Source organism: Halichoeres trimaculatus, unplaced genomic scaffold, assembly GCF_033239565.1.
Source record: "Halichoeres trimaculatus isolate MK-OKI-2021-1 unplaced genomic scaffold, fHalTri1.1 fHalTri1_scaffold_18, whole genome shotgun sequence".
NCBI classification, from domain to species: Eukaryota; Metazoa; Chordata; class Actinopteri; order Labriformes; family Labridae; genus Halichoeres; species Halichoeres trimaculatus.
Genome location: NW_027437196.1, coordinates 9,166,578 through 9,191,534, shown reverse-complemented (window position 1 = coordinate 9,191,534; position 24,957 = coordinate 9,166,578). Strand labels below are relative to the sequence as shown.

The following is a 24,957-nucleotide window of genomic DNA, read 5'->3' as shown; positions in this document are numbered from 1 at the left end:
TGGACTCACCAGGTTCTTCAGGAGAGCAGACAGCTCCTTAGTGAGTGAGGAAAACTTGACGAAGGCCGTCCCCAGGTCAGGGTTGTCCCGGCTGATGAAATTGCTGCCGAATTTGTCCAGAGCCTGAGCGTAGTTCTCTTCATTCTGGACGTGGTCTGTGTTGAAAACAGAAAAAAACAACAAAACCAAGGGCGGGTTAGCTTGTTTGCGCTGATGGTTGGCTAATGACTAGTTTTTTAGCATGTGAAAACAGCTTCCACAAAATAAATGTGATGATGAGACCACAGGCTGCTCTGAATGGACTGTTAAAAAAGTCACCTGAGATTTCAGCGTGAACAACATGAGATTTGCTCAAACTGTGACATCATTAGTTGGGTGAATTTCCTTAAAAATAGACATATTTCATATTCGGGATCTTAGTATCCAGAATATTGCCAGGATCTGGATCGTACTTTTACATCTGTCAGAAATTATGGTGACCTTGTCTTGTATTGTTTTGCAAAGCAATCCGACCATTTGTTAAGGAGTTATATACACATATGGTTAAAACAGCCCTATCTCATAATGATAAAGAATCCTCTAAAAAAATCCTGGATCCAGACGGTGATCCGGATCACCTCAAAAATTTAACCACTTCTCCCTTATCCTATTTTGAACTTTTCCTGAAAATTTCATGAAGATCCGTTTGTTACTTTTTGAGGTATGTTCACAAACAGACAAACAAACTCTCCCAAAAACATAACCTCCTTTGCAGAGGTAAAAATAAACAAATTAACTCTGACTAAAGGCATAAAAAGCCTAGAGAATAGCTTTAAAGAAGGGGTAACAGTGAAGGAGGATTCTAGAAAGCTTAATGCAGGAGGGGCACCTTAAAGAGACAGTAGCTTATGAAGCCTAAAAGTAGCATCTTTCAAGTTACTGAAAGCAAAGAAAAAAGCTGTATATAGAAAATTATCAGTAAATATACTCTCCCTGCTCTCTAAAGATCTCGAGTGGATGTTCAGTAACAACACAGACCTGAAATATTCAACAGATTCTGCACCGGAAAGTTCTGCCGGCAGAAACAATAACAGACATGCAGCCCCAACCTGTGATTCCTGATGATAGCAGCTCCAGAGAGACTTCAGTTTTATACATTTTGACTAAAGTAAGTCATCTTTATGTAAAGTCAATGTCAGCACAGAGTGATATGTGGTTCTCCAGGTCGCTGAGACTCTACAGGAACCGTCAGTCAACCAGCAGAGTCCATCCGTCTGCCCTCGCCATTAAGCGAGACACAGTGAGGAGCTGGACTGGGCTGATGTTTAGTCTGCTGAGGAGGAGTCCTGAGAGGAAGGTCAGGTGAGACGGGCACCATGTGGAGACTTTCCCTGCTGCAGCTATAAAACTCAAATACAGTCCACAGAGGGCTGTAGGTTCACAAAGTTTTTGCTGAAAAGATTTGTGAATACTTAGTTGACCAACTCTGAGAAGAATATCAATTTTTGGGAAGCTTTCCTACTTTTTCCTCGTTATGTTCTTGGATCAATGCTCATTCTTTGATACTTATTTACTTTGTACAATTCAATATAACTAAACTGAATAACTTTTATTGATATAACTGCCTTTGTTTTTCACAGCCCCTCCTTTGGAAAGAAATTTACAAGAAACAATGAGGAAAGTTAGCCCAGTTTGTTAGCTCTGTTTTCTTTAGTCGCCCTTTCAAAATAAAAGCACTAAACTGGAAAACTGGCTTGTATTGTATTAAAATAATGCAGTTTTTAACAGAAGGGTGATTAAAAAATGCTTGTGAAAATTAAAAATAATTAATATTGTCTTTTTTCGACATGTTGTAAAATCGAATTCAGTACTTTTAGAGACCATTTTCACACCAAAAATGTCTTGAATAGCAGAAGACATGGTAATGGACTTAAGTATGGCATAGTTAAACATATATCCCAAGATTTTAAACTCATTCACATAACTTCAAAGTCACACACATGGTTTGTTTTCTCCTATGAACAATTCCTGTGTTCTTCATTTTAAGACAAATTTAATCATTCTTGAATTCTCTCAACTTTGACGAAGAAGAATAAAAGACTCTTAATGCCACCTAGAAATATCTGTCTCAGTTAAAAACTCCTCTAGCTTCTGAAATCATATTTTGCTTTAGTGAGATGCAGTTACCACCAGTAACCACAGGGGTCACCAAATCCACCAGGGCTCATTTTAGGTCATTTTGACTTCAAACCAGTCAAAGGGGAATTATGAGAAACTCATGATCTCGATGTATTGAATCTAGGCTGAGGTTTTACTATGATATCTTTGGCTTGAGGCACATAGAGCCCATTCTTTTTCTATTTTTACACAATGAGCCACTTGTGCCACTAACTAGATTCAGTCAAATCTACTACAATTGTTTATCAAACAGCTGTTTTGAGGCCTTTCTTGTCCAAAAATGACAATAGAAGTTAGAGGAACTGACTTTTTAGAGCACAAACAAACTCCTCTGTGGGACAAACATCTGAAACTGTCAATTTCCAGGGAGGAGGCCGCTCTCAGAAGTATTCAGTGGAAAATTACTGAGGATCTATGTCACAGCAGCCTGCAAAACAAACTCAGGTGTTGGTTTCTGGGACAGCCTGAATACACACACGCACAAAACACCATCTGTCCGACAAAAGGCAATGTTCCAGACAAGAAAGCGACTTTTTTTGTTGAGGTGACATTTAAGAAATCCTGGACTTTCCTTTGGGGATTTTCTTTGGAAAACGGTTTTAAATAACACACCCGATGATCAGCTGGCGCACTTATACATGATAAATTTAGAAACAGAGTATCTCACCTTGTCCTGAACTGTAGATGGCCTTCACTGATTTCTTCACCTTCTGTAAAGAGGTCCGATCCTGGTCCAATGCCTGGGAAAAGAAAAGGAGAAGAGGCCTTAAAAATGGTCTCATCCTAAAGGAACATGCTGGAAACATTCACATCAAAAGACAGCGAGGATTTTTTTGAAAGTCTTTGATTTTATGCTCCAGCAAACTGGAAGAATTTAAACGCATAAGAACAATATTTGCCCTGTAATTCAAAGCATGCATACTCCATAAAGCTAATGTAGACAGAGTGCTCACAATACACTGCTTGACCTGAATGTGGCATAAATCATTATTTCAACACTGCTGGAGCGAAGCCTTTGTGCTCTGAAGCAGGCGAAGAAAGTACTAATATTATCATGCTTAGGCGATTTATTATGATTAGTATTCCCAACATATCGTTTAAACGATGGAGATATAAACACTGCCACTGAACTATTGTTACAGTGACACACACGTTTCATTTCCCAGTAATTTCTGAGATTAATGCTCTGAGTTCAAAAGCACCAGGGAGGTAAAATAACGACTAATATAAATAGAAACACTTAACAGGCGTTGTATATCACAGTACAAGTGGTTACTCCTCATAATGTATTGCTATATTTTTTCATAAGAAGCCAAAGCAAAGCAATGCCAGTGTGACCCTTGAACCAGGTAACCCATCAGCTGATAAGTAACTCAGTTAGCAAGGGAAATTAATCATCATAAAAAGAACTCCACACACAGAACAATCCTCATGTTTTTATTTCTCAGGTCACTTCATGTCAGGTAGACTAACAATACACCACAATCCAACACATCCAGCTACAATGGATGATTTACAGCCTGTTAAACCAACACAAGTACGCTCCCTATGAGACAGACCCTGGCCACTTTAATTTTCTAACTTTGTGGGTGAATCTCAGTGTGGTTGTGTTCAGTTCAGGCAGATAACTGCCCACCAATTAGGTGATCCTGCTCAGGGGGGATTCTACCTGTTAAAGGGTGTTTTTTATGGCTGATGTTTTATCATGAGTCTGTTCATAATATTTCAAAGAGCATGGTCTAGACCTGCTTTTTATGTACAGAAAGGGACTAAAATATGGAAAGAAAACAATACCATGCTATATTACATGGTATAATACAGTGGCGGGTACTAGTCAGTCAAGGAGGGGGAGCTCATTTTTTTCCGGCCTACATCATAAATTTGTTTTTTTATTTAAACGTAAATTCTACTCAGGGATTTACCAGTGTTCTCTCAATGGCCAGCAGAGCTAGACTGCTTCAACGGCCTTGGCCCATTGTGTTACGGGCGTAAGACTTGGGCCGCTTTAAACAGGAGAGGCTCCTGTCTATAGAAGATGCTCCGGTGGAGGGTTATACTTCAAGATCGCTGACTGGCTCGTTTCACTGTCAATCAAAAAAAGATTCAGCCTCAGGCAGATCATCCAATCATCATGCAGAAGCCCAGCGTCCAGGCCAGCCCACTGCCTCATAGACCCCCAGAGACGCTCAGCGTCCGATGGGCGGGACAAAGCCCAGCGTTTATCCAATGACCGTCCAGTTTCCACAGTGGAACAACCCACTCTACACTTCCCCGCTGAAGTCAGAAGACGCTCAGCGTCCGACTGTGTTAAAGACGAGACGCTGCGGAGATGGAAGGAGGTTGAGCCAGTTACCTGTGATAGGTAGCTGATTCTGAACAAAAGATGAAGGAATTCTAGCGCATATTTTGTCAATGAAATGTACACACAGCAGTTCCCATCACCACTTTTTTGTGGGACATTTTAGGGGAAGCTGGGCTTCCCTTGCAGTCTTAGAGCAATCACCACTGGTATTATATGATTATCACTTCCGGAAGAAAGAATACAATATGATACGATCCAAGTTGGTTCGATACAATAAAACTTCATCAAACTGGATCACAATAAACATAACAGGATATGATGCAATTCAATAAGATACAATATGAGCAAATACAATACGACACGTTGCAATACAACACAATATGATACAATGCAATAAGATACGATACAATACATCATGTTGCAATGTGATCCAGTAGGACAAAATTGGACAGGATACGATATGATTCAATAAGATTAAATACGATTCAATAAGATATGATATAGCGCACTACAATTTGGATATAATATGATACAATACAATGTGATAAAAATCTCAATATAACATAATATGATATGATACAGTAGGATTTATATCACAATATGATTCAATAAGATATAATGCAATATGAGTAATATGATGGTATGTAACACAAAACAATATGATAGAATAGGTATGAGTCAGCAAGATACGATGCACCATGTTGGATATGGTGCAGTTTGATTCAATGAGGTAGAATATGACCTTCAGCAATATAATGATATATTGTGACACCATACAGTACAATATGATTCGATACAATATATACATAAGATGCCAAATTTTTATGAAAATAGCTGGATCTTACTTGGTTTTTAGTCTTATAGATGAAAGTTGATAACATCTTAAGTTTCACTTACTTCTCATCTGCACGCTGTGTATAAATTTTAACATCACTTAAAAAAAACCTTCTCTGGACAGAAAAGGGATACAGATCCAATCGTTTTTTGAGTGACTACTCCTGAATGCGAGCACTGTCAATGCATGCAGTGTATTTGCATGATAAATCTAACACTAAAAGGGCAAGCAAACTATCTGAAACTTTTTGTCACTTCAAATAACACAATTGCTTATAATAGGACCACAGTCACAGTTTTTATCTATTGATCTGGTTAACTTTACTTTGTTAGCTTTATCATGTAATAAATCATCTAAACTTCAATAAAGAAATTCCAGTGCTGAGGCTGTATAGGAACTTTTTTAACCTGCAGCTCTTCCTGGAAATCCACTCGTAGCAGACAGCCCATGAAACTCTACCACCACTGCCCCACATCTAATCTGTGAACCAGACTGATCAATAGTTCTTACCACATTAGCTGGTAACAGTGCAACACCCAATAAAATTTGACCCTGATTGTCATCAGTGCATATTATACGTTTGGCTGAGAAGTTTCTATCAGTAAGTCACCCGCTGTATTTATTTGGTTATATACTGTCATCACAGAAAGTTGCTTTAACCAAACCAATAGTTATGTGCTCAAGTCTTCCTTTCCGACATGACATTAGCCAGCCGTACTTAACGTTGTCAGTCTGTGTAAAATTGTATATAATTTAATTAGAGATGGAAAAGTGGAAATAATTATAACACTGTTTGATTCAGAAAAAGGGCAACAAAGAACCAGATAAATACCTGCCCCTACTAAGTGGTTTTAAATGAGAACCAGTGATGCTAAGGTTTCAGTATAATACATCCTGACAGCACACACATTTCATATCCATCCCATCTTAACCAGAGGTAATGGAGCCATAACTCTCCAAAATTTTCCCATAACAGTTGACAAACACTAGCAAAACCACTGTTACACCAAGGTCAGGTGGTTAAAAGCAGAAGCACAAACACACAACAGTCGGCTAATTAAATTTCACAACATAATTAAACTGTTCTTGCCCCCCCTGGACAGTTTACATGGCTCTTCCCCAATTACGGCAGCAGTAGTTAGTCGCTGCAGGGCTTTTTCTGCCAGGGACAAGCCCTTTGATCCCTCTGCACATGGGAACAAACTGCCCAGCATCCCCCTGTGCTGGCTCATTATTTCACTGTCTGCTAGGCTAAACAGTGACACAAACAAGCCAATGCCAAAACGGAATTTTAATTCTTCTATTATCTTCACCAATATTGTTTCTGCGTATGATAATATCTTAATAATTACCATAATAAGACCTTTAGGCAGTATGAAAACATGCCCAAATGATTCAGAAAGACTCTTTTTGAGAAGCTCGTTTTGGCTGAATCACTAGCTGTTAAGCTAGGATGCTAGTCATTTGTTCAAACAAGTAAACAGGAAATGATTTGAAGTATAAACAAGATAGGAAAAAGGATGCAGCTTTAAATATTAAGTGAGAAGTGTTTTTTGCTGAGTCATATTAGCAAGTACAGCCACTTTATTACATGATTTCACAAGGTAAGCTAACACCTCTGTTAACAGGGGCTAGCATGGACTGTTTGTTAGCTGGTTAGCCTTCATTGAACCACAAAGTAGCCTGCAGGTTTTAAGATTGTTTTCATGGATTCCCAAATGACATTTACATTAATAAAACAAGTATTTTTTTACTGATGTGCCTGTTTGCAACTGCTAATTCCACTTAGCTAGCTAGTTAAAGCCACCAAGCTAGCTTACACAAATTCTTGTTTTTCTTTTCTAGCAAGGTCTATTTGTTTTCAGAATATGCTTTGTTGATAGCTGTAAAACATCAAGACCACGTAATGCATAAACAGCTAAGCTAATAGTAGCCAGTTTGATTAGCTTACCCCAAATACTGAAAACAGGAAGGGGCTATTCACTTATATCATTTTCAGTTTAATACGGACATAATACTTGTATTAATGTTTTTCTAAGCTTTAAGATTTATAAATTAATAAACATGTATCTAAAAATTTAAGCTAATGTTAGCATGTTTGATTAGTTTTTCACAGACACTGAAGACATAAGGGAACAGCTGCCAACCCCAATTAATTTTAATACTTTTCTTTACTTGTAGGTTTTAGACATATAGTTTTATAGAAATGTTTCTAAAACTGTTGAGCTACTTAAAAAAGTTATGTGACAAGCTTATTAAACATGACAAACATAATTCTTCATTAAAATATGTATGCTTCATTCAAAAAGCAAAAAAAATTGTTTGCTTCAAAACTATAAAAGTAGAATAAGTGAATTGAATAATACAAGTAGAAGCCTTTATGACACAAATGCAGAAATATAGCTTTGGGTGCTAAATGAGCTGAAGGAGAATTATTCATTGTCTTCTGACAGGAAACTCCCGTCTAATTGATTTATCCATGTTTTTCTGCAAGTCACCCATTAGACTCTTTTAACGGCCAACACATTCACAAACACGCTGTTTATCTTCTGTCTCTTGTCCAACAAATCAAACCCTGCGGTGTCACTCAGTTCAAGACAAACTGCAGTTTAACGCCTCAAAAAATACAATCTGTAATTATTCAGAGGTTTTTCAGTCGAGGATGAAAAGCAGGAAACAGAAGCTGAGGTGGCAGATTGACTTTTGTGGCTCTCATGTTGGGAGCAGCTGGCAACGCCATCCAACATCCCCCCATAATCCTTACCTAATTAAATATCTAGCTGAAACATGAAAAACGTCACAGATTTCCTGTTTGACATTTCTTCTTATTTCTTTCTCTCTTTCTTTTATTTTTGAAGAATTTTCTTAATCTGATCCCTGCTTGTTTTAGGTAACAATATGTAGAATATTCAGTCAAACTCTTAAAAAAGATGATAAGGATGAGCAATATATACCAACATTAGCAGAATTTCAGTGATTAATGTCCTAAAGTGGTTAAGACTAATGTAAATTGGAAAGCGAGTGTGTTAAAGCTGTTATCTTATAGCTTTCTAGAAAAAAAAATCAATAAAGTAGCGCCGTCTTGGCACATGGCCTCAGCAAAGCCTGGCAACAGTCAAGAATGCATCTAAACCCTGCTCTCCAAGAAGCCGACAACTATTGAATATAGTCAAAGGATTGTTTGTATCCGCCAAGAACCAATGGAAAGCTCCAGTTCAACCCAGGGGGGGATTAGCAATGTCACAATGCCAAAACATCTGCGGCTACTCGTCTCTCAATGTGATGCATATGGACGATTTATTATATGGCGCTGAGAAAAAAAAGAAGAAAATAATAAAATACACTCATTCATTTCATCCTGTGTTGTTTGACTGAGAAATATCTGTCTTGAGGAATCGTTTGTGCTGAAAGGGTCAACACGTCTATGTCAGAATGCTTTTAAGTGGAAGTCTCAGAGACGGAGCCAGAGAGGTCAAGGGCTGACTTAAGAGGAGGTGAAGGGCAGTGACCACGCACGGTGCCTCCGTGGGGATGGATCATGCAGCTAGCCCAAGCAACAAGGTCAGAAATGTCCTTGAAAGCAGATAGAAATGACACAGTAACATGGAAGGAAGTAAAAACATCTTGAGTGTTTAGTAGAAACATAGTTTTTGTCTTGTTTTGAGAACTGACTGGGGTCTGAAAGGCATTGCTCAATATAATGTTTGATCACATTATGGGCACAAAACCCTTTAAAGAGCATACCACTGACAGTATAACTAATGGTGGAGGGCATGTCTTGACCTCCTCCCATTGTCAACTGTACCTTGCAACCGACACTGGGGTGCTGAAGTCACTGGCTTATGTTTGTTACATCCCCTCCAACTGTTCTTCATACTTCTCCACCAAACTTCTGACTTTCCAGAGCCAACACGATCAAAACTACAGATGTACGGATTATTTGTCCAATAGATAGTATTGTAAAATAGTTACCTAGGCTGATGCCCAAGTAGACAAGAACAATTAATGTCTGCAGACAGGCAGTTCAATTGGTGTAGCTGCTGCTTAGCAAAGTCATCGTCCCTCAAAATGACAAAAGGTTTTGAAAACAGTTCAAGCTAGTTTAAAATATTAATCCTGGTATGATAATGCAGCTAAATGTTGCTTTGGATCTATATCAAATCCCAATGTGTTTTTCCATTTCGTTTATTGATTAAACTCATCAAAAATGTTACTGACAGAGAAAACTACATATATTCAACAACAATGTGATATCAGCCTTGAGAAGGGCAAATATTTTGATTTTAAAGTAGGGAGCAGCCTTTTAACCTATGCTACAGTCAGTCAGTACGGGAGCAGCACATGTTTTGGCATCACTTTTAGAGGTTGTCATGTTACCCTTCTTGTTAAAGGTCCCATATTGTGCAAAAATCACTTTTTTATGTCTTTTAGTGAAATTTGTGGGTCTTTGGCTTTCCTCCCAGCCCACAAAATGTGATTTTTCATGACCAAACCTGTACTTAGTAGTGCTTGTGAATGTAAAATCCTGACCTAAAACGAGCTGTTTGGATTTTGGGGAAATGCCGACGTCAGCGATTCCCTTTTCGACCAATCAGGAGCAATTCTGACCTGATTGGTCCACCGGAGCAGATACCCCCGAACCCCCTCCCCACCCACTCCCAATGCCAAAGTTGAAGAACCATCACTGCTTTGTTTTTGGCTGTAAACAGCCACATAGTTCCATGCACAAGCTTCCCATCTCAGAAGAAGACAAGACTAAGTGTCTAGAGTTCATTTATCAAGGAAATGTACCAGCTACACTCAGTAAAACAGTAAACGAGCTTCACTTTTTACGGAGCTCGTAGCGCCGCTCTCAGTGACGCTGAAGAACGTGGCGGTATTAGCAGAGGCTCATTTACATATGAAGGCCACGCCCACTTAATCAGACCGTTCTGAACAGAGGGGCTATGAGAGCCTGGAAACAATGCTGCTGTGCCTGATTTATTGGCTTTTTGGACCAAAACATGTTACTAGCATTTCATGAAGACATCAATGATCCATATTAAACTGCAGAAAAGGAGCATAATATGGGACCTTTAAAAACCAAATGGTGCGTATTTTTTTGCCTCATTTTATGAAGCTTCCACCCCGTTAGTGTCATGACTTATGTCAACTGATCACAATGACTTTCCTAAGAAACTGATAAGCTGTTGGGTCAATAATCACAAATAAGTTAAAATAAACATTGTCCTTCGACAAAAGCCTAAAACACTAAGTTATTCAGCACAGATACAGTAAGTAGTCAAATAGTTCATGTGCCAAACAGTCCTTGGCCAGAGAGCTGTTGGCAGTCTCACAGGTAACCTAATTCACAACAGATAGTGTGTTCAAAGAAATCAGCAAAACTAAAGATTAGACTGATTGAAGATAAACAGTGAGAGGTGAAATAAATGGCATGTGGGAAACAAGATAAAAACAATTAACTGGGTTGATAACAGAAAGTGAGACTGCAAAAGAACATTGCAGTGTGGTGCGCCTTTGGTCGGACAGAGAACAACAACAATGCTGGTACTGTAAGAGCGTTTTGGGGATTTCCTGACTTTAAGAAAGTTAAAAATAAATTTACTGATACCTGCAGGTCTATTCATAAAGACAAACAAACATAAAACTAACAAAAGTCTGCCATTAGTAACCTATGTGACCAATGATTGCTGACTTCCTGGTTCCCAAACAACCCCACAAACACACACAGTCATGCCCAGGAGGTCAAAGCCTCTGGGGGAAATTGGAAGGTGACTGGGCATGACTGACTGGAGGCTGTCTCAGCTTTACGCTTCCTGCCTCAGGCCTTATCCTCCCTCAGCAGCCCTGCCGTTTCCCCTGCAGCCATCCATTGACAGGAAGCAGGAAGCGTCCAGGCTTGTCAGTGTCCTGTCCCGGGTCGGGAGCACTCTGTCTAATGACACCAAGTGCTCCCTGCTGACGGCTAGGGAATCACATCAACACATTTCCAGACTGGCTGGGAAGTGTTTTCTTCACTCGCTCACCTACTCCTGAAGCTGCCACTCTGCCACCTTCATGGCATGTCACTCATCTTTCTCATTTCCTACCTGGACGCATCTTTCCAAGCCGTGACCTCCTGGGCTTAGAGATGAGTCTAACCCCAATTAACATGCCACAACCTGCAGTACCTGAAACAACCACTTGAGGCCTCATTGTGAAGTCAGTGAAGGCCCATTTGACTCCATATTAAAACGCCGACTTTCCAGCAGAATGCAACTAATCAGGAACATTTATGAAGTTGACGATTTCATCTCTTCCTGATGACAATGTGGCAAAATTATTGGTTTTAACAGAGTTGGTAAACAACATAGCAGATTTTTATCTGAGAGTACAACGCTTAAGCTCTGTGGTTCAGGGCTGACAAGTCTACAGCAGTGAAAAAACAAGAGGAGGAAAACAGGACGGAAACTAGCAAGGGGTGTTAAAACACAGATGAGCTCAATGAAAGTGAAAGTTGAAGGAAACAGACTTAGAGCAACCACAAACCATGACACTGTATGTTTCAAGACTGGCAAAATGCACTTCAGATATGAGGACCTGATACAGATGCTGCTGTTATACTCTGCATCTTTTGTTCCACAGAAAATTGATTTTGTTTTGACTGAGTGTGGAAGAAAATGTGAATTTCAATGTTAAGTCAACTTTCATATTGTTGAGAAAGTTTTACCATTATCAGTGGAACATTATCTTTATTGCATTTGTAAAAAATAAAAAAAACAACAACAGTAAACAATGAGTGTGTGTGAAACGCACTGTAATCAAGGTTGTGCATGCTGACAATGCAAAAATGCAGTTGGTGGAAACAGGTCCTTACTTTATATCTATTTTTAAAACCAACTCTGAATAAATTCTAAGTTTCAGCTCATGTCTATTTACAGTTGGTAGCTTGGTAAGAAGTCGGGCAACATTATGGGTGGGGTCGCGTCCAGTGACATGGCAAAGTCAGCCGCTGACCTTAACCTCTTGGTTGTGTTTGTTTTGTTGGTTATTTCTGAAGATTTTTGAGGCAAGGATATGACTCCTTGTGTAGACTTGCTTCTACGCCTTTATTGTGTGTAAATAAGTTGAATTATTGGATTCACATCAACTTAGCATGAAATACCTGGTTTGTTAGCCTGATCATTAGCTTGTGGGCATACTGCATACTACACAGATCCGATGAAGGTCCAGTGTAAAGGTGAACATCCCAGATTGGTATTAATAATTATTGAAAAGGCAACCACCATGTCGTGTTGGCACCTGGTGGTCTCTCATAAAAGATTTAGGCAAGAAGTCCGCAATATTGTTGCTAGGCGCTGCCCTGTTGGTTGTGGCAGCCTATTGCTGCAGCTCTCTCTTCTTTGATTGTTTCTTGTAATTTTTTCGCCTCCTTTTGGTCATCTTTGTATTTGTAGTGGATCATTACTTTGTATGGTTCATTTTTTGGTCATGGACACCAAACTGGTTTTATCTTCAGTGATATTTTTACTATTTTTGCTTCTGTTTGTCTGGAGATCCTACATGTAACCATGGCTGCATTGTTATATGTGAAATCAGCTGTTAGCAACCTGGAGCATGTTAATGCTAACTGGTGCAAGGCCTGATGTTTTCCCACAAGCTGAGGAGAAGGAGGTGAGGACGACGTGCTGGTTCTCAGGTGTGAGCAAAGAAGTGACGACATGAACCTGTCCTTCCATCCATCGTTATTGGGAACATAAGATCTATCTCCAGTAAGATGGAAAAGCTAGCTGTGCCAACCCAACAACAGAGAAAATACCAGAGGGCAGAGTAGCATCATGCTATTCACAGAAATGGCTAACGGAGCTAACATCAGACACCAACGCCACATTGGAAAAGCTTCACCTGCTGTGAGCAGACAGGATCCAGGAGACAGAGACTGAACAGACTGAAGAAGAAGCTCAGTCCTGGACCCTGTGGAGGTGGAGGCTGGCTGAACTGGAGAATGATGGACAAGCTGTCAGCATCTATTTTCTTATGGATCTTTTTGCACTTTCTATACGCTTTCTTACTTTTGTTTTATTGTATTGCTGCTGTGACTCCTGAATTTCTCCTCAGGGATAAATTAAGTATTTTCTATTCAAGTCAATTCTATTCAATTCTAATATCTTTAGTTTGATAAGACCCAAAATCAGCAACCATCACGAACAAAACGTTTTTCCTTGTGGACACACAAAGGCAAACCAGTAACTACAGCAGCTATTAAATGAGCCAAAGTCATCAGCTGTTCCTCTTTAATGTTTGCACATCAAGATCTTTTTCTCCAGATAAAATCACTCCTTCCTCCAGAAAACCAATATGGCCGCAGCAAAAGCCGAGCTTGAAAAGCAGACAACGGCTCAATGGCTGACATCACTATTGCTGTGTCCCTGAGTTATGCAGTATGTGCTCCTCACACCTCCTCGGCTCTCCTCCTCTTCCTTGTCTTTTGGCATCACACCCGAGGACGGTTGTGTGGTTACCAGGGAGATGCGATCTGGCTGTCTCACGCGCCGGCTCTACATTCTTCACCGTGGAGATTGTGGGAAGCTGCTCTAACTTACCCCGGCCAACTCTGTCTTTGTCAGCTGAGCCTCTGTGGCAGATCTGACTCTCCACACAGCACAGATTTTGACACACCAGTTCTCAGAATTGCTAGTATGCTAATTTAATTCCTAGAAGAAGAAAACAGGAAAGGGCACAATTATCAAAGGACTTCCCCCAAAGCTGGGACACATTGTGAAAAACAGTGTAAGGAAAAGTGACTGATCAGATCGTGACTTTTCATTTCTGCTTTTTTTTCACTGATGCATTCTCATTTCCTTTCCGGCTCAAAATTACACAACCACAGAGATAAAAACAACATAAAAACTTTAAGAGTGCATCAATCCAGCTCGTCTTCCTCTCAGTTCTGTCTTTCTGTTTGTCAAGTTATTTGTGTGTCTGTCTGTTAAGTCCATGTGGCATGACTCAAGCAGGAAGGGTGGGGAGCCATTTTCATTGGCAGGAAACAAATGCACATCCCTTTCTCTGGGCCTGCAGCCGGAGAAGCCTTCAGCTCTCCAAGCGGAATGGGAAAAATGAGAGGATGTAACATTTCCAAAAGCAGCTGAGGTCAGATGGCCTACTTCTTTCACACACACACACACATATACACACACAAAACACACAGATGGTACTGAAAGAGAGAGATCAACTGCCATCGGTTGTGGTTTTGGTTAAGATGTGAATCAGAGTGACCATATGACTTGCAGAAGTGTGTCCAAATCAGTTTATAGGATGGTAGAGATATTAAGTTATTGGGGAACTCAAACATCAATCAGCATGGATTATGCACCCCCAAAAAGGATGGAAGGCACCCACAAAAAAGCCCCTACAGCTTCTCATATCAAGAGCATTTCTAAAATAAAGCTAACTGTGGGAATCCTGCAACTCAAAGCTCACTGTAGTCCTTACATTTCCAACAACATTATGTCAAACAATGGAGGACATAATTAAAATCAACCATCATCGAAACAATAAAGCAGAAATAAAAATGCTTTGAACCACTGGTTTGACATCTTTCAGTCCCTTTATTCCTTAGCATGCCAAACATTTGTACGCATAAGCACTCCCCTGAGACTAACGATTGTTTTTGAATGAATTTACTTCTCTTTAGGGAGCCTGTTGTATAAAGTTTCCTGAATTTGACATTGTTGTGTTTCAGTCAGTAATCCATCAAAGTGATCCATAAATCAAGTTTTTGTTTTGTAAAGTGTAAATAGCTGTAGTGGTATTATGGTAATAAAGCATCGCCTAAAGTGTTTGACATGTAAAGCCCTTAACGATGTTTGTTTATGTGTTAGTGGGAAACCATTGTTTGGCTACCATATGGCATTTTTCTTTTTTTATCAATTGTTATTTTTCAGGCTTTTGTTGCCTTATCCAGAGAGGACAGGACAGTGGATAGATAAGGAAACAGGGCAAGATGAGGTTAGGTGACAAAGCTACCACAGGTTGGGTTTAAACTTGGGCCAAGCAATGGGGTGCACAACGTCTAGGCTGTACCAGTGCCTCCATAAAGCTTTGTTTCAAAAACAAAATTGGTCAAATATACATGACGGTTACCTTCCACTTGGCTCATAATTTTTAGAAGTTTTTGTAAGGACTCCATTATATAAAGTCAACTTATGAAGAATCAGTAAAACCTGGAGTGTAAAGGCAAACGGCTGCTAATTTCAGCATGCTAACAAAGGTTAGTTTGTATGGTTGATTTTCTACCATGTAGGCCACTTTGGCTTGTTTTCTTTGCAGGCTAACAGTTCTAAAGAAATGATAAATTAAGAGCCAATCTCCATTTTTACTGTCAAACCAAAATGTGAAACCAACACTTATAACAATGCTTCATGAGTATATGTCTTATACCACTGGAAACCCTGTTTATTTCCCTTTAAATGGAACCACATTTTTATGTAATGTGCATTTGTGAGATGAGTAGCAGAGCTGCGTTTACCAAATCTTCTCTGCGAATACTAAACAAATTACTTTTCTGTTGCTAATGACTAGCGATGGGCAGATACACTCGTTTACATTCCCACCTGATCAGATCTATAAAAATTAAATTGTGCCGATACCCGATCCATACAGATACAGTTGGCAACATAATAAAACATAAAACAATCAAAACGTTCTCAATTTCAAGCCATTTATTACATAGCGTTGCAACAACCTGAGTGCAATATGTAATGGCATGGTATGTAGGGATGCACCAATCCAACTTTCCTGGTTCCTACACCGATACCTGATCTTTAGGTATCAATCCATACAGATACCGATATGATACCAGTGTTAAATAACAACCTGCATGCCCTACTGTGGGATAAGACCGGTAATGTTTTGGGTAAAGGGCAAAAAATGAGTAGATGGAAAAACTGAAGTAAATATTTATTTCAAATATAGAATATTCAATTGTTCAGCACTATTTTGGTAAAAACAATGATTCAGAACCTACAGAAATTCTATTTAAATGTAAAATTTTATACTCTGTAGACTGGTAATGTCGCTAAAAAAAGTGCATCAAAGGTAACATTTTAAATCAAGTAGCCAAGAGCATCAGTGAAAAAAGGCATGGAGCTGTTTGCCTGGATTGGCACAATGGATCTGACCCTTTCCCACCAATACCGATCCAGCTTTGAGGGGCACCCCAAAGCTTCTGATACCCCCAGGTGCCACAAGTCAGGAGCCTGATTATCACCTGATTTGTAGAACCTGTGAGGGAAATAAACAGGACTTACAACATTTCAAGATTTACTGCAGAGAAGATTTATTCCAACAAAGAAATATTTTACCAAACACAAACTGTCCTTATTTCTGTGCTAAATTTGGATAAAAAACTTAATTCATCCATCAACTGTAGTATAAATGTGAATGAACTTGTGCTTACAAAGCTCTATTCAAGTCTTTATGACTCCTCAAAGCACTTCACACTACTACCAGCTTACTCCATTCATACGGGTTACCACACCACTGACGATTTCACCAGGAGCCATGTCTTTCCCAAGAACACAGCATGTGACTGTAAGAGCTAAGTTTAAGTCCAACCCACAAGGCAGGCATATCAGCTTGACTAAATAAAAAATAATAAAAAAACTATTCTACTAGAGTTATTCCCCAAATAAAGCCAAATGGGGAAAAAGGAAGGGCCCCTTAGGTACCATTGTACAAGCTGTTTAAACCCACACCTCATACGCAGAGGTTATAGTCCTTGTCACAGCTGGTTTGAGTCCCGGCCTTGGCCATTTGCTGCTTGTCTTCCCCCGCTCTCTACTCCCTACATTTCCTGTTTCCTTTCAGCTGTTCTGTCAAATAAAAGCAAAAACACCTCTAAAAATGCAACAAGAAATTCACTAAAACCTAAGGGCCTGTTTCCACTGACTGCATTATGCCCTGTTGCACACTTCCTTGCTCGACATGCTCCATATCTGCTTTTATTCTGCAGAAAAATTGGTGTTGGTATTTGAATAAAACATTGAACTGATGGTAAATAGCCATCTTGCTTTCAGTTTCTCTGCTTCCTTTCACACACTGCATGATTTACTATGGGTTTAACACTCAATGACTTGGTGCATTACATGAAGTCTCTGGTGTAATATAACCCTGGCCTGCTGACAACCCGCTCTCTGTCTGTGTCCAAACATCATTTTGATCATGATGGAATACTTTTCTCTGTCATGTTTTTAGATTAGATTTTTCTTGGAGAGCAGCTTATGGATGCGTTTCGTCTGTTAGCGGCCAACTCTCAATTCCCATTTGTGGCAAACTGCCATTAGAGCCACAAGGAAGTTGAAACCGCAGCAAAATCACAACCGAGATCTGAGTCAAAACTGGCAGTGTGTATATGAGAAATATGACTTTGATGAAGAATGAAGTCGCCTTACAGATTGACTGCGATGATAGAGCCACCTCTCGTAACCTGATTTACATTTTTTACAGAAATTTGTTGGAATCAATACATCCTGTCCACCCTCCCAACCTTTTACTGGTACTTAAAGCTGAATATCTGCTCTAATTAGCTTGCACGCTTGGCCTCCTAATGTTATTGGCTGCTAAGAGAAATCAATACAAGTCAGAGATTACTCCATTATGGGCATTTGCTATAAGTCCTGCTACCAGCATCCTGCTCTGGGAGAGAGAAAGTACCGAGCCGCTCAGCCGTGGTGGATAAAACCACTCACAGAGCTTCGACGGTGCAAAACCAAACCCAGAGTGAACACAGCGACTGACATGCATGCACACAGCCAAAGAAGAGTCCAGCCAAGCATGCAGCAGTGTTACATTCACACATCATTTGGCGGCTTCCCCCTGCGATGCTCACTCTTGCTCAGCCCGACGCTTGTTTCGATGCACTGTGCGTGTTTTCACAATCACGCCCACACGTCCCTGCATTAGACTCTCCTAACATCAAACATGCAGAGTACCTCTCTGTATTGTGTTTACCAGTCAGGAAGTCATTATTCATGTGCAGCAGATGTTAGGTTACTCTGATGGATGCCATTAACACTCGTCCGCTGGAGAACAGTGGGAGGAACTCACAGCTGATGATTAAAAAATGACAGCTAGCATCTTTTTTTTGTACTGTGGTTTGACAGCAGAGAGAAAAGAATGCAATAAAAAGAGACTGTTACTAGATTATCATCAACCACAAGACTGAAAAAAACCCACTCTAAAACCAGGCATGAAACTCATTACAAGAAGAATTTCTAATGGTAATGCTCACAGTTATTATTCATCACTTAAAATGCTACAACCATAGACTATGTTGATGAAGCTGACGGCTGTTTAAAAGCCTGGAGTTTGGCTTCATTGCTGACATCATCTCTGTTTATTAGCAGCTCTTGACATGTCCACACGTAGCTGGGTATCTGGAAAACCGCATATATTCCTATACCTTTAGGCCTGACATCCACACGAAACCCCAGTATTACGACACAAAAAATTATGTTTTCTGAAGATTTTGGAATACTCCGGACTAACTAACTTTTTTCAGCAACCATCTGAGTTTAACACCATGGGGCGCAGGTTACTTTTTTTAGCAAACAGTCTCCCGCTGGATCCTTCTGGATCCTTCCGTGGATGGCTTCGTACCGGACTGTGTGTCAGGATCTGAACGGATGCTGGTAACCTGGTTTTCACTTGCTCTGCTTGTGACTGATTAGTTGGTGATTTTCCATTATGTTCATGCTATGCTTCAAACTGAAGTTGAACAATAGCAAGCAGAAGAAAAATAGGGATTTTTTTTTAGCTGTAAATTATGTAACACTACTTCAGAAGTACCAAAGGGAAAGAGTCCATCCAAAAAAGAAAAAAAAAACACAATTCCCCCTCTTTAAGGATAGTTTTGCTGCTGTTAACAAAAAGCCAACAACACCCTTCTTCTACTTGTGCAAACGTGTTGGATAGATTTTTGAAAATTCAAATTGTGTAGGCCTTGTGCTGAGATTTTTTTTTCTGTTTTGCTTGAATCTTATCTATGGAAAACTTGCTTCCTCAGTAGGTGTCAAACAGGACGAGAAAGTTGTGCTCATAAGTCATAAAATGTTGATTAACTCTGACACGCAGAAGTAGAAATACTACACTAAGAAAGCTGGCTGAAGGCCAAAACGTATCTTGTGTGACAAACTTTCTCATGTGTCAGTTGGTGAAAGGAAGAAAACTTTAACTACAACTCTTATCTCCGATCTTACACTTATCACTGATCAGCTGACAAGCCTGCCGGCTCTGCTTCCGACCAACCAGCTGCCTGAGTCGTAAATCTTTTGGTCCCCGCCGCTAAAAGAATGCGCTCCCTTGATGAACATGCACAATCAGGAGAAACATTATTTTTCCAGCCGCTGAGTAACGTTCCCCAGCACACGGCCCGGTCATGAGTCCTTAAGCAAAGTCACAGGCACAGGGAGGTTTACAGCATTCCTTGAAGTTTTTCTGCAGACACGTCTCGAATTTCACACTTTATGGGACTCTGCTGGGAGACAGAGAGAGTCCAAAACCACAGGTGTATCCACTCCCACTGGCCATTTGGATGTTCAGATATGTGAGCAGCTTGACACAGAGGAGCAGAATCACGCCTTTGCTGTGACGATCAGTAAATACTTTAACCGCTATCAATACAAACCTTGATTTAGATTTCCCTTTGTGATGGTCGTGTTATGTAAGTGACAGCAGCTTTGATAGTTTCTGTCATGATGTGAAAAAGGAAAGAACACTTCGCACTGACATTAAAGCACATTATAAAAGATGTAAACAGCTTGTCTTAAAGACTGTTGATGCTTCTCCTCCAGGCTTGAATGACCCCAGCGGGCACTTGGCTGCTCTGGGGGAAGCAGTCTTAGAATTCAGCATTGAAAAGCTGATTCAGTTGTTTAGCTGTGGTGCACACACACACACGCGCACACACACACAGTCCAAGGCCAAACAGCATCAAAGCTTGCAGACAGAGATGCTCTGTTTACGCCTCGGGCCTCCACAAGACAGCCAGCCGTCAGAGGACAGCAGCGTCTCCTGATTCTGCTGAGCGGTCCTTGAGGACAACCATGTTACCACGGCTCTGATATAACCGTGGAGGACGGATAACAAAAAGCCACAAAAGGTGGACAAGAGGGGATGAGGGGGTGGTTGTTTTGCTGAAGAGGAACATTTAACAGCAACAATAAGAGAGAAAAAAAGCAGTTCGCCCATCTTCAGCCAATGCTCCTTAAAAAGGGAGAATAACAGCAAACATTATGTCTTGTTTTTCTACAAATTGATTAAATGTGTTTATTTAAGGATGATATGTAATCTAAAGCACAATAAAGTTGGGATGCTCCATAATTATTAGCATAAGTCCACTCTCCCTGAGGCACAAAGATGGATTGGTGCTAGCCCTGAGCTAAGTGCTAACATCGTCGTACGTGTCATATTCTGTGTTGATAAAATAAGAAAGAAGTCGAGGCAACACCCCCCCACTTTCTTTCTACTCAAACTGGTACGAACGTGGGCTGGTTCGATAGAAATCATCAAGGTTTCTAGAATCCAGAATGGAACTGGTTCTAGAACCAGAAAGGTGCCTAGCATACTCAATGAAAATGCTAACATCTAGCATTTTTAAAATTCTACAGAGTAAATTTCAGTCAATGTGCTTTTTTTGCTACACTAAGACCACTTGTTGAACCAACGTCTGCGCTAACAAATAATGTCTGCAGACACTGCAGGCAGTTTCGTCAGTGTGGCTGCTGTCGATTGATATTTACCATCTTCCTGAACATATAACACATCTTCCCCATCCTAAAAAACAGTATGTATATACAATCTCAAAAATGTCTTAGCTTGTTTTCAGTTTACATCATATTATGATTTAATGAATTACAGTTTAATGTAAACAGTCTCTGACATAAATAATCACCATATTTTGTATTCGATGGCGTAAACCAATGTGTCTAAAACTCTGTCTAAGGCCCCGTTTACACGACGTTTCATCTGAAAACGCTAAAATGTTGTGAAAACGCAGTGGAAAAAAATCTGCGTTTACACGGAAATGCTGATGGACTGAAAACGCTGTAGTAAGCATGCCAGGACTGTAGGTGGTGCTATAACTTTCTTGTCCAGAAGCCGCTTTTGGGAGATCTCCACCGGAGTATAGTTGAGCCGATCATCTGGTGTATTAGGGAACACTAAGTTAAAAAGTGGAGCAACAGATGCACATTTTGTGTAAAGACAGTCAGCAGATTCAGCAGATTGATAGTAGTTCGCGACAATCGTAACAATGGTATTGTTGAACTACTGTTGAATGCATGCGTGCGCAAGGCGGAGTGTGATGTAAGCGTTTCCACTGAAAACGCCGGCTTACTGTTTACACGGCAATGGTGTCCAGAGCGTTTCAGAAAAATCCCACTCTGAAGGCCGTTTTCAAAAGTTTGCGTTTTAGGTCGGCTGAAACGCCGTTTCCGTGTAAACGCGAGGCTGAAACGAAACAAAACTGTTGCGGTTCACCCTAAAACCGTTGTCGTGTAAATGGCCCCTAAAGCATCTTCTGGTTATAACAAACGTGTATATTAGATTGTAATGTGCATAAAATACACGTTATCATAAAATGCAAAATTTATAATTCAGCAATATATGGGCAATCGACGAACCTGCTGTCTGATAATCGGCATCTGGAAAACTGATACCAGTCAACTGCTAATACCAAGAAAGTGATGCTATGATGGTGACTGCACTGGACCTTAGGCTACAGTATTTAAAAGTGGTTTGTTTTGCAAGAAACTGGTACCAAGAAAACTAAATTTTGACCTGATTATGACACAAAATGAGACTGCAGGGTATCTACAAAAGCTATGGTGGTTCATCCCTCTTTGAAACCCAAATGTTAGCTTTGTTGTGCTGATGGAAAAGTTTCAATGGAAAAGGTTGACCAAGAGCGTTAAGAAAATTTGCTCAAATTGTGCCATTAATACTCAGACTTTGTGGTCTCTACAGCTATACTTTTATCAATGTGAAAGATATTCTGGAATAACACTGTTGCCTTTAAGGATGAATGTCTCACTGCAGTGTAAAAGCTTTGCTGTTATCAGAGGAGAAAAGTAGGAAATGTTGACATAATTTTCTTCCAAAATTGTCAGGAGAATCTACAGAAGATCTGACTGTGGAAGAAACTGATGGTTTAACTCCTCCAGATAACCTTTTATTTGAGTTTGCCATTCCTAGTGGCTGAACTAAATTCCTCCATCCGAGGTTAAAATGGCTGTCGGTGTAAGTCGACTTTTAACACCATCCAACCGTGTGAGGAAGTGTGCAGACAGATGTTAACACTGACCCACTCTTCCTCCCCTAAATCTGGGGAAGAGCAGGGGGATCAGAGCGCCGGAGCAGAGTCTGGTCTGGGCTAATCCGCTGCCGGCTAATAGCGCTTGATGATATACAGAGCGCAGCTGTGGCAGGAAGGTAGGCCAACAGCTGTGGCCCACAGACCGATTATCAGATTTCAGCTACAGACGGCAAAGAAGCCGACAAACAAACGACACAACAGAGTCTCCCCTCCTGCTGTGGGAGACAGAGCAAATCATGAAATGGCTCGGAGGTTTGTTGGTATTTATTCTCAGAGATTTAAAGAAACATTATCCTGCAGGGATGCTCTTTTATTTAATGCGTTATCAATCTCTCATGCTCAGTGCAAACCTGGAGTCACTCTGTGTTGCAATATACAACCACCACTTTAGTCACATGCTTCTACAATATTACTCACTGTATCAAGTTAAATGACACTCTCTATTTCTGCTCTACTATTAACTCGCAGAATAACTGTCATCTGACTCCGACATAATACCAGCAGTGATGCCACAAACGCTTCAGGTCAAAGATTTGAAGCAGGCAAAATACTCAAATTATGTGTCTTTTGGTCTCGCTGACTGGAGAGTACAAAACTATGCGCACGAGTCAGGAATTAAAGCAACAGTATGCAACATTCTACCATTCATATCTGTATTCTGATTGGGCAAAACAACAATAGCAGTCATGCTATTACTCTCAACGTAAGAGTATTTCATCTCGGCCTGTTGACACTGTGGCAAAAACACTCAGTCTGTATTTTAGATCAGTTGCACAACATGTAGGATATTTTCAGTTTATTTGAAGAACACAGAACTTGCAATTAACGGAAAATAACTGAACAGTAAAGAAAAAGAGAGAAGAGCAGAGTAGCGGAAATGATGCTCTGAAAATATCTTGGAAAACTTGGAGCATCTTCAGGGCGGTGATGAGTAAAATGATTGGACGACCCAACCTATCAACCCACTGACTTCTTGTATTCTGTTTGTGAACGCTCTACCAAACAAGCTGAAAGTCAAACAACAATGGTAGTGAAAGAGCAAGCAGAGTTTAAGTTCCACTTTCACCGATAACTTCTGCCACACAGAGCAAGAAAATGAAAACAGTTCTTGAAAGAGGACAAATGAGTCAACCATGGGTCTAAGTTTAATCTGGAAAACCACATCATGGTTGCTGTATTTTTCAGTTTGCTTTGATTCGTGGATTTGTTGATCTCAAAATTTTGCTAGCTTGAAAGCTAAATGTGCTAGCAATAGCCATGTTCAGTTACTTCCATCAGTATAGTAACTTTAAGAATTTACTCTCTTAAGAATGAGGCATGTGGTCTTTAGATACAAATATCAAGAATGTTCAAATGCAGTGTTTTTTCGCAACTCTAGCTATCTAGCTATATTGGTGTTCACATTATAGTATTTCACTTTTAAGATTTCAAAGTCACGCTCACCCATGCTACATTCATAAATTTTCTACTCTAGCTTTATGTGACAAAAAGCAAGGCGCCGCCCTGTTGGCTATGGCTGCCTTTTGCAGCAGCTCTCTCTTCTTTGTCCGTTTCTTGTCATTTTTTCATCTCTTTTTCGTAATCTTTGTATTTGGAGTGGATCATTACTTTGTATGGCTCATTTGTTGGTCATGGACACTAAACTTTTTGTGGCATCAGCAATCTTTTTACTGCTTTTTCTCCTGTGTTTGTCTTGAGATCCTACATGTAACCATGGCTGCATTGTTTACATGTGAACTCAGCTGTTAACAGCTTTGTAGCATGTCAATGCTAACTGGTGCAAGGCCCGATGTCTTCCCACAAGGAGAGGACAACGTGCTGGTTCTCAGGTGTGAGCTAAGAAGTGACGACATCGACCTGTCCTTCCATCCATCGTTATTGGGAACTAAAGATCTATCTCCAATAACTGAACAGACTGCTGAAGAAGCTCAGTCCTGGACCCTGTGGAGGTGGAGGCTGGCTGAACTGGACAATGATGGACAAGCTGTCATCATCTATTTTCTTATGGACTTTTTTGCACTTTCTATAAACTTTCTTACTTTTGTTTTCTTGATTGCTGTTGTGACTTCAATTTCGTTGTACTTGTTACAATAACAATAAAGTTCTATTCTATTCTATTCTATTCTATTCTATTTATTCTATTCTATTCTAAAAAGAGCCAATGAAAGCGACCTTGGTGAGATTGAAGAAGAAGAACACAGAACAGGCTCTAGTGGTGTCAAAGGCCTGGTTTAAGGAAAACAAAGTGTCAGCTCACTTAAAAAGCTACAGGGCAGAATAATTCAAACATGTTTTTTTTATTATTAT

General features: G+C 40.1%; 1 protein-coding gene across 6 annotated transcripts in view; it reads right to left on the bottom strand.

The window, feature by feature from the left end:
• asap1b (ArfGAP with SH3 domain, ankyrin repeat and PH domain 1b) overlaps positions 1 to 24,957 on the bottom strand; it is a 76,010-nt gene that overhangs the window by 43,805 nt on the left and 7,248 nt on the right. For all 6 annotated transcript variants that reach the window (XM_074693300.1, XM_074693298.1, XM_074693302.1 and 3 more), the window contains exons 2-3: positions 2,825 to 2,897; positions 10 to 155 (exon numbers count right to left, since the gene is read on the bottom strand). In XM_074693300.1, the coding sequence (XP_074549401.1) occupies positions 10 to 155; positions 2,825 to 2,897 (219 nt within the window). The remainder of the gene's footprint in view (positions 1 to 9; positions 156 to 2,824; positions 2,898 to 24,957) is intronic.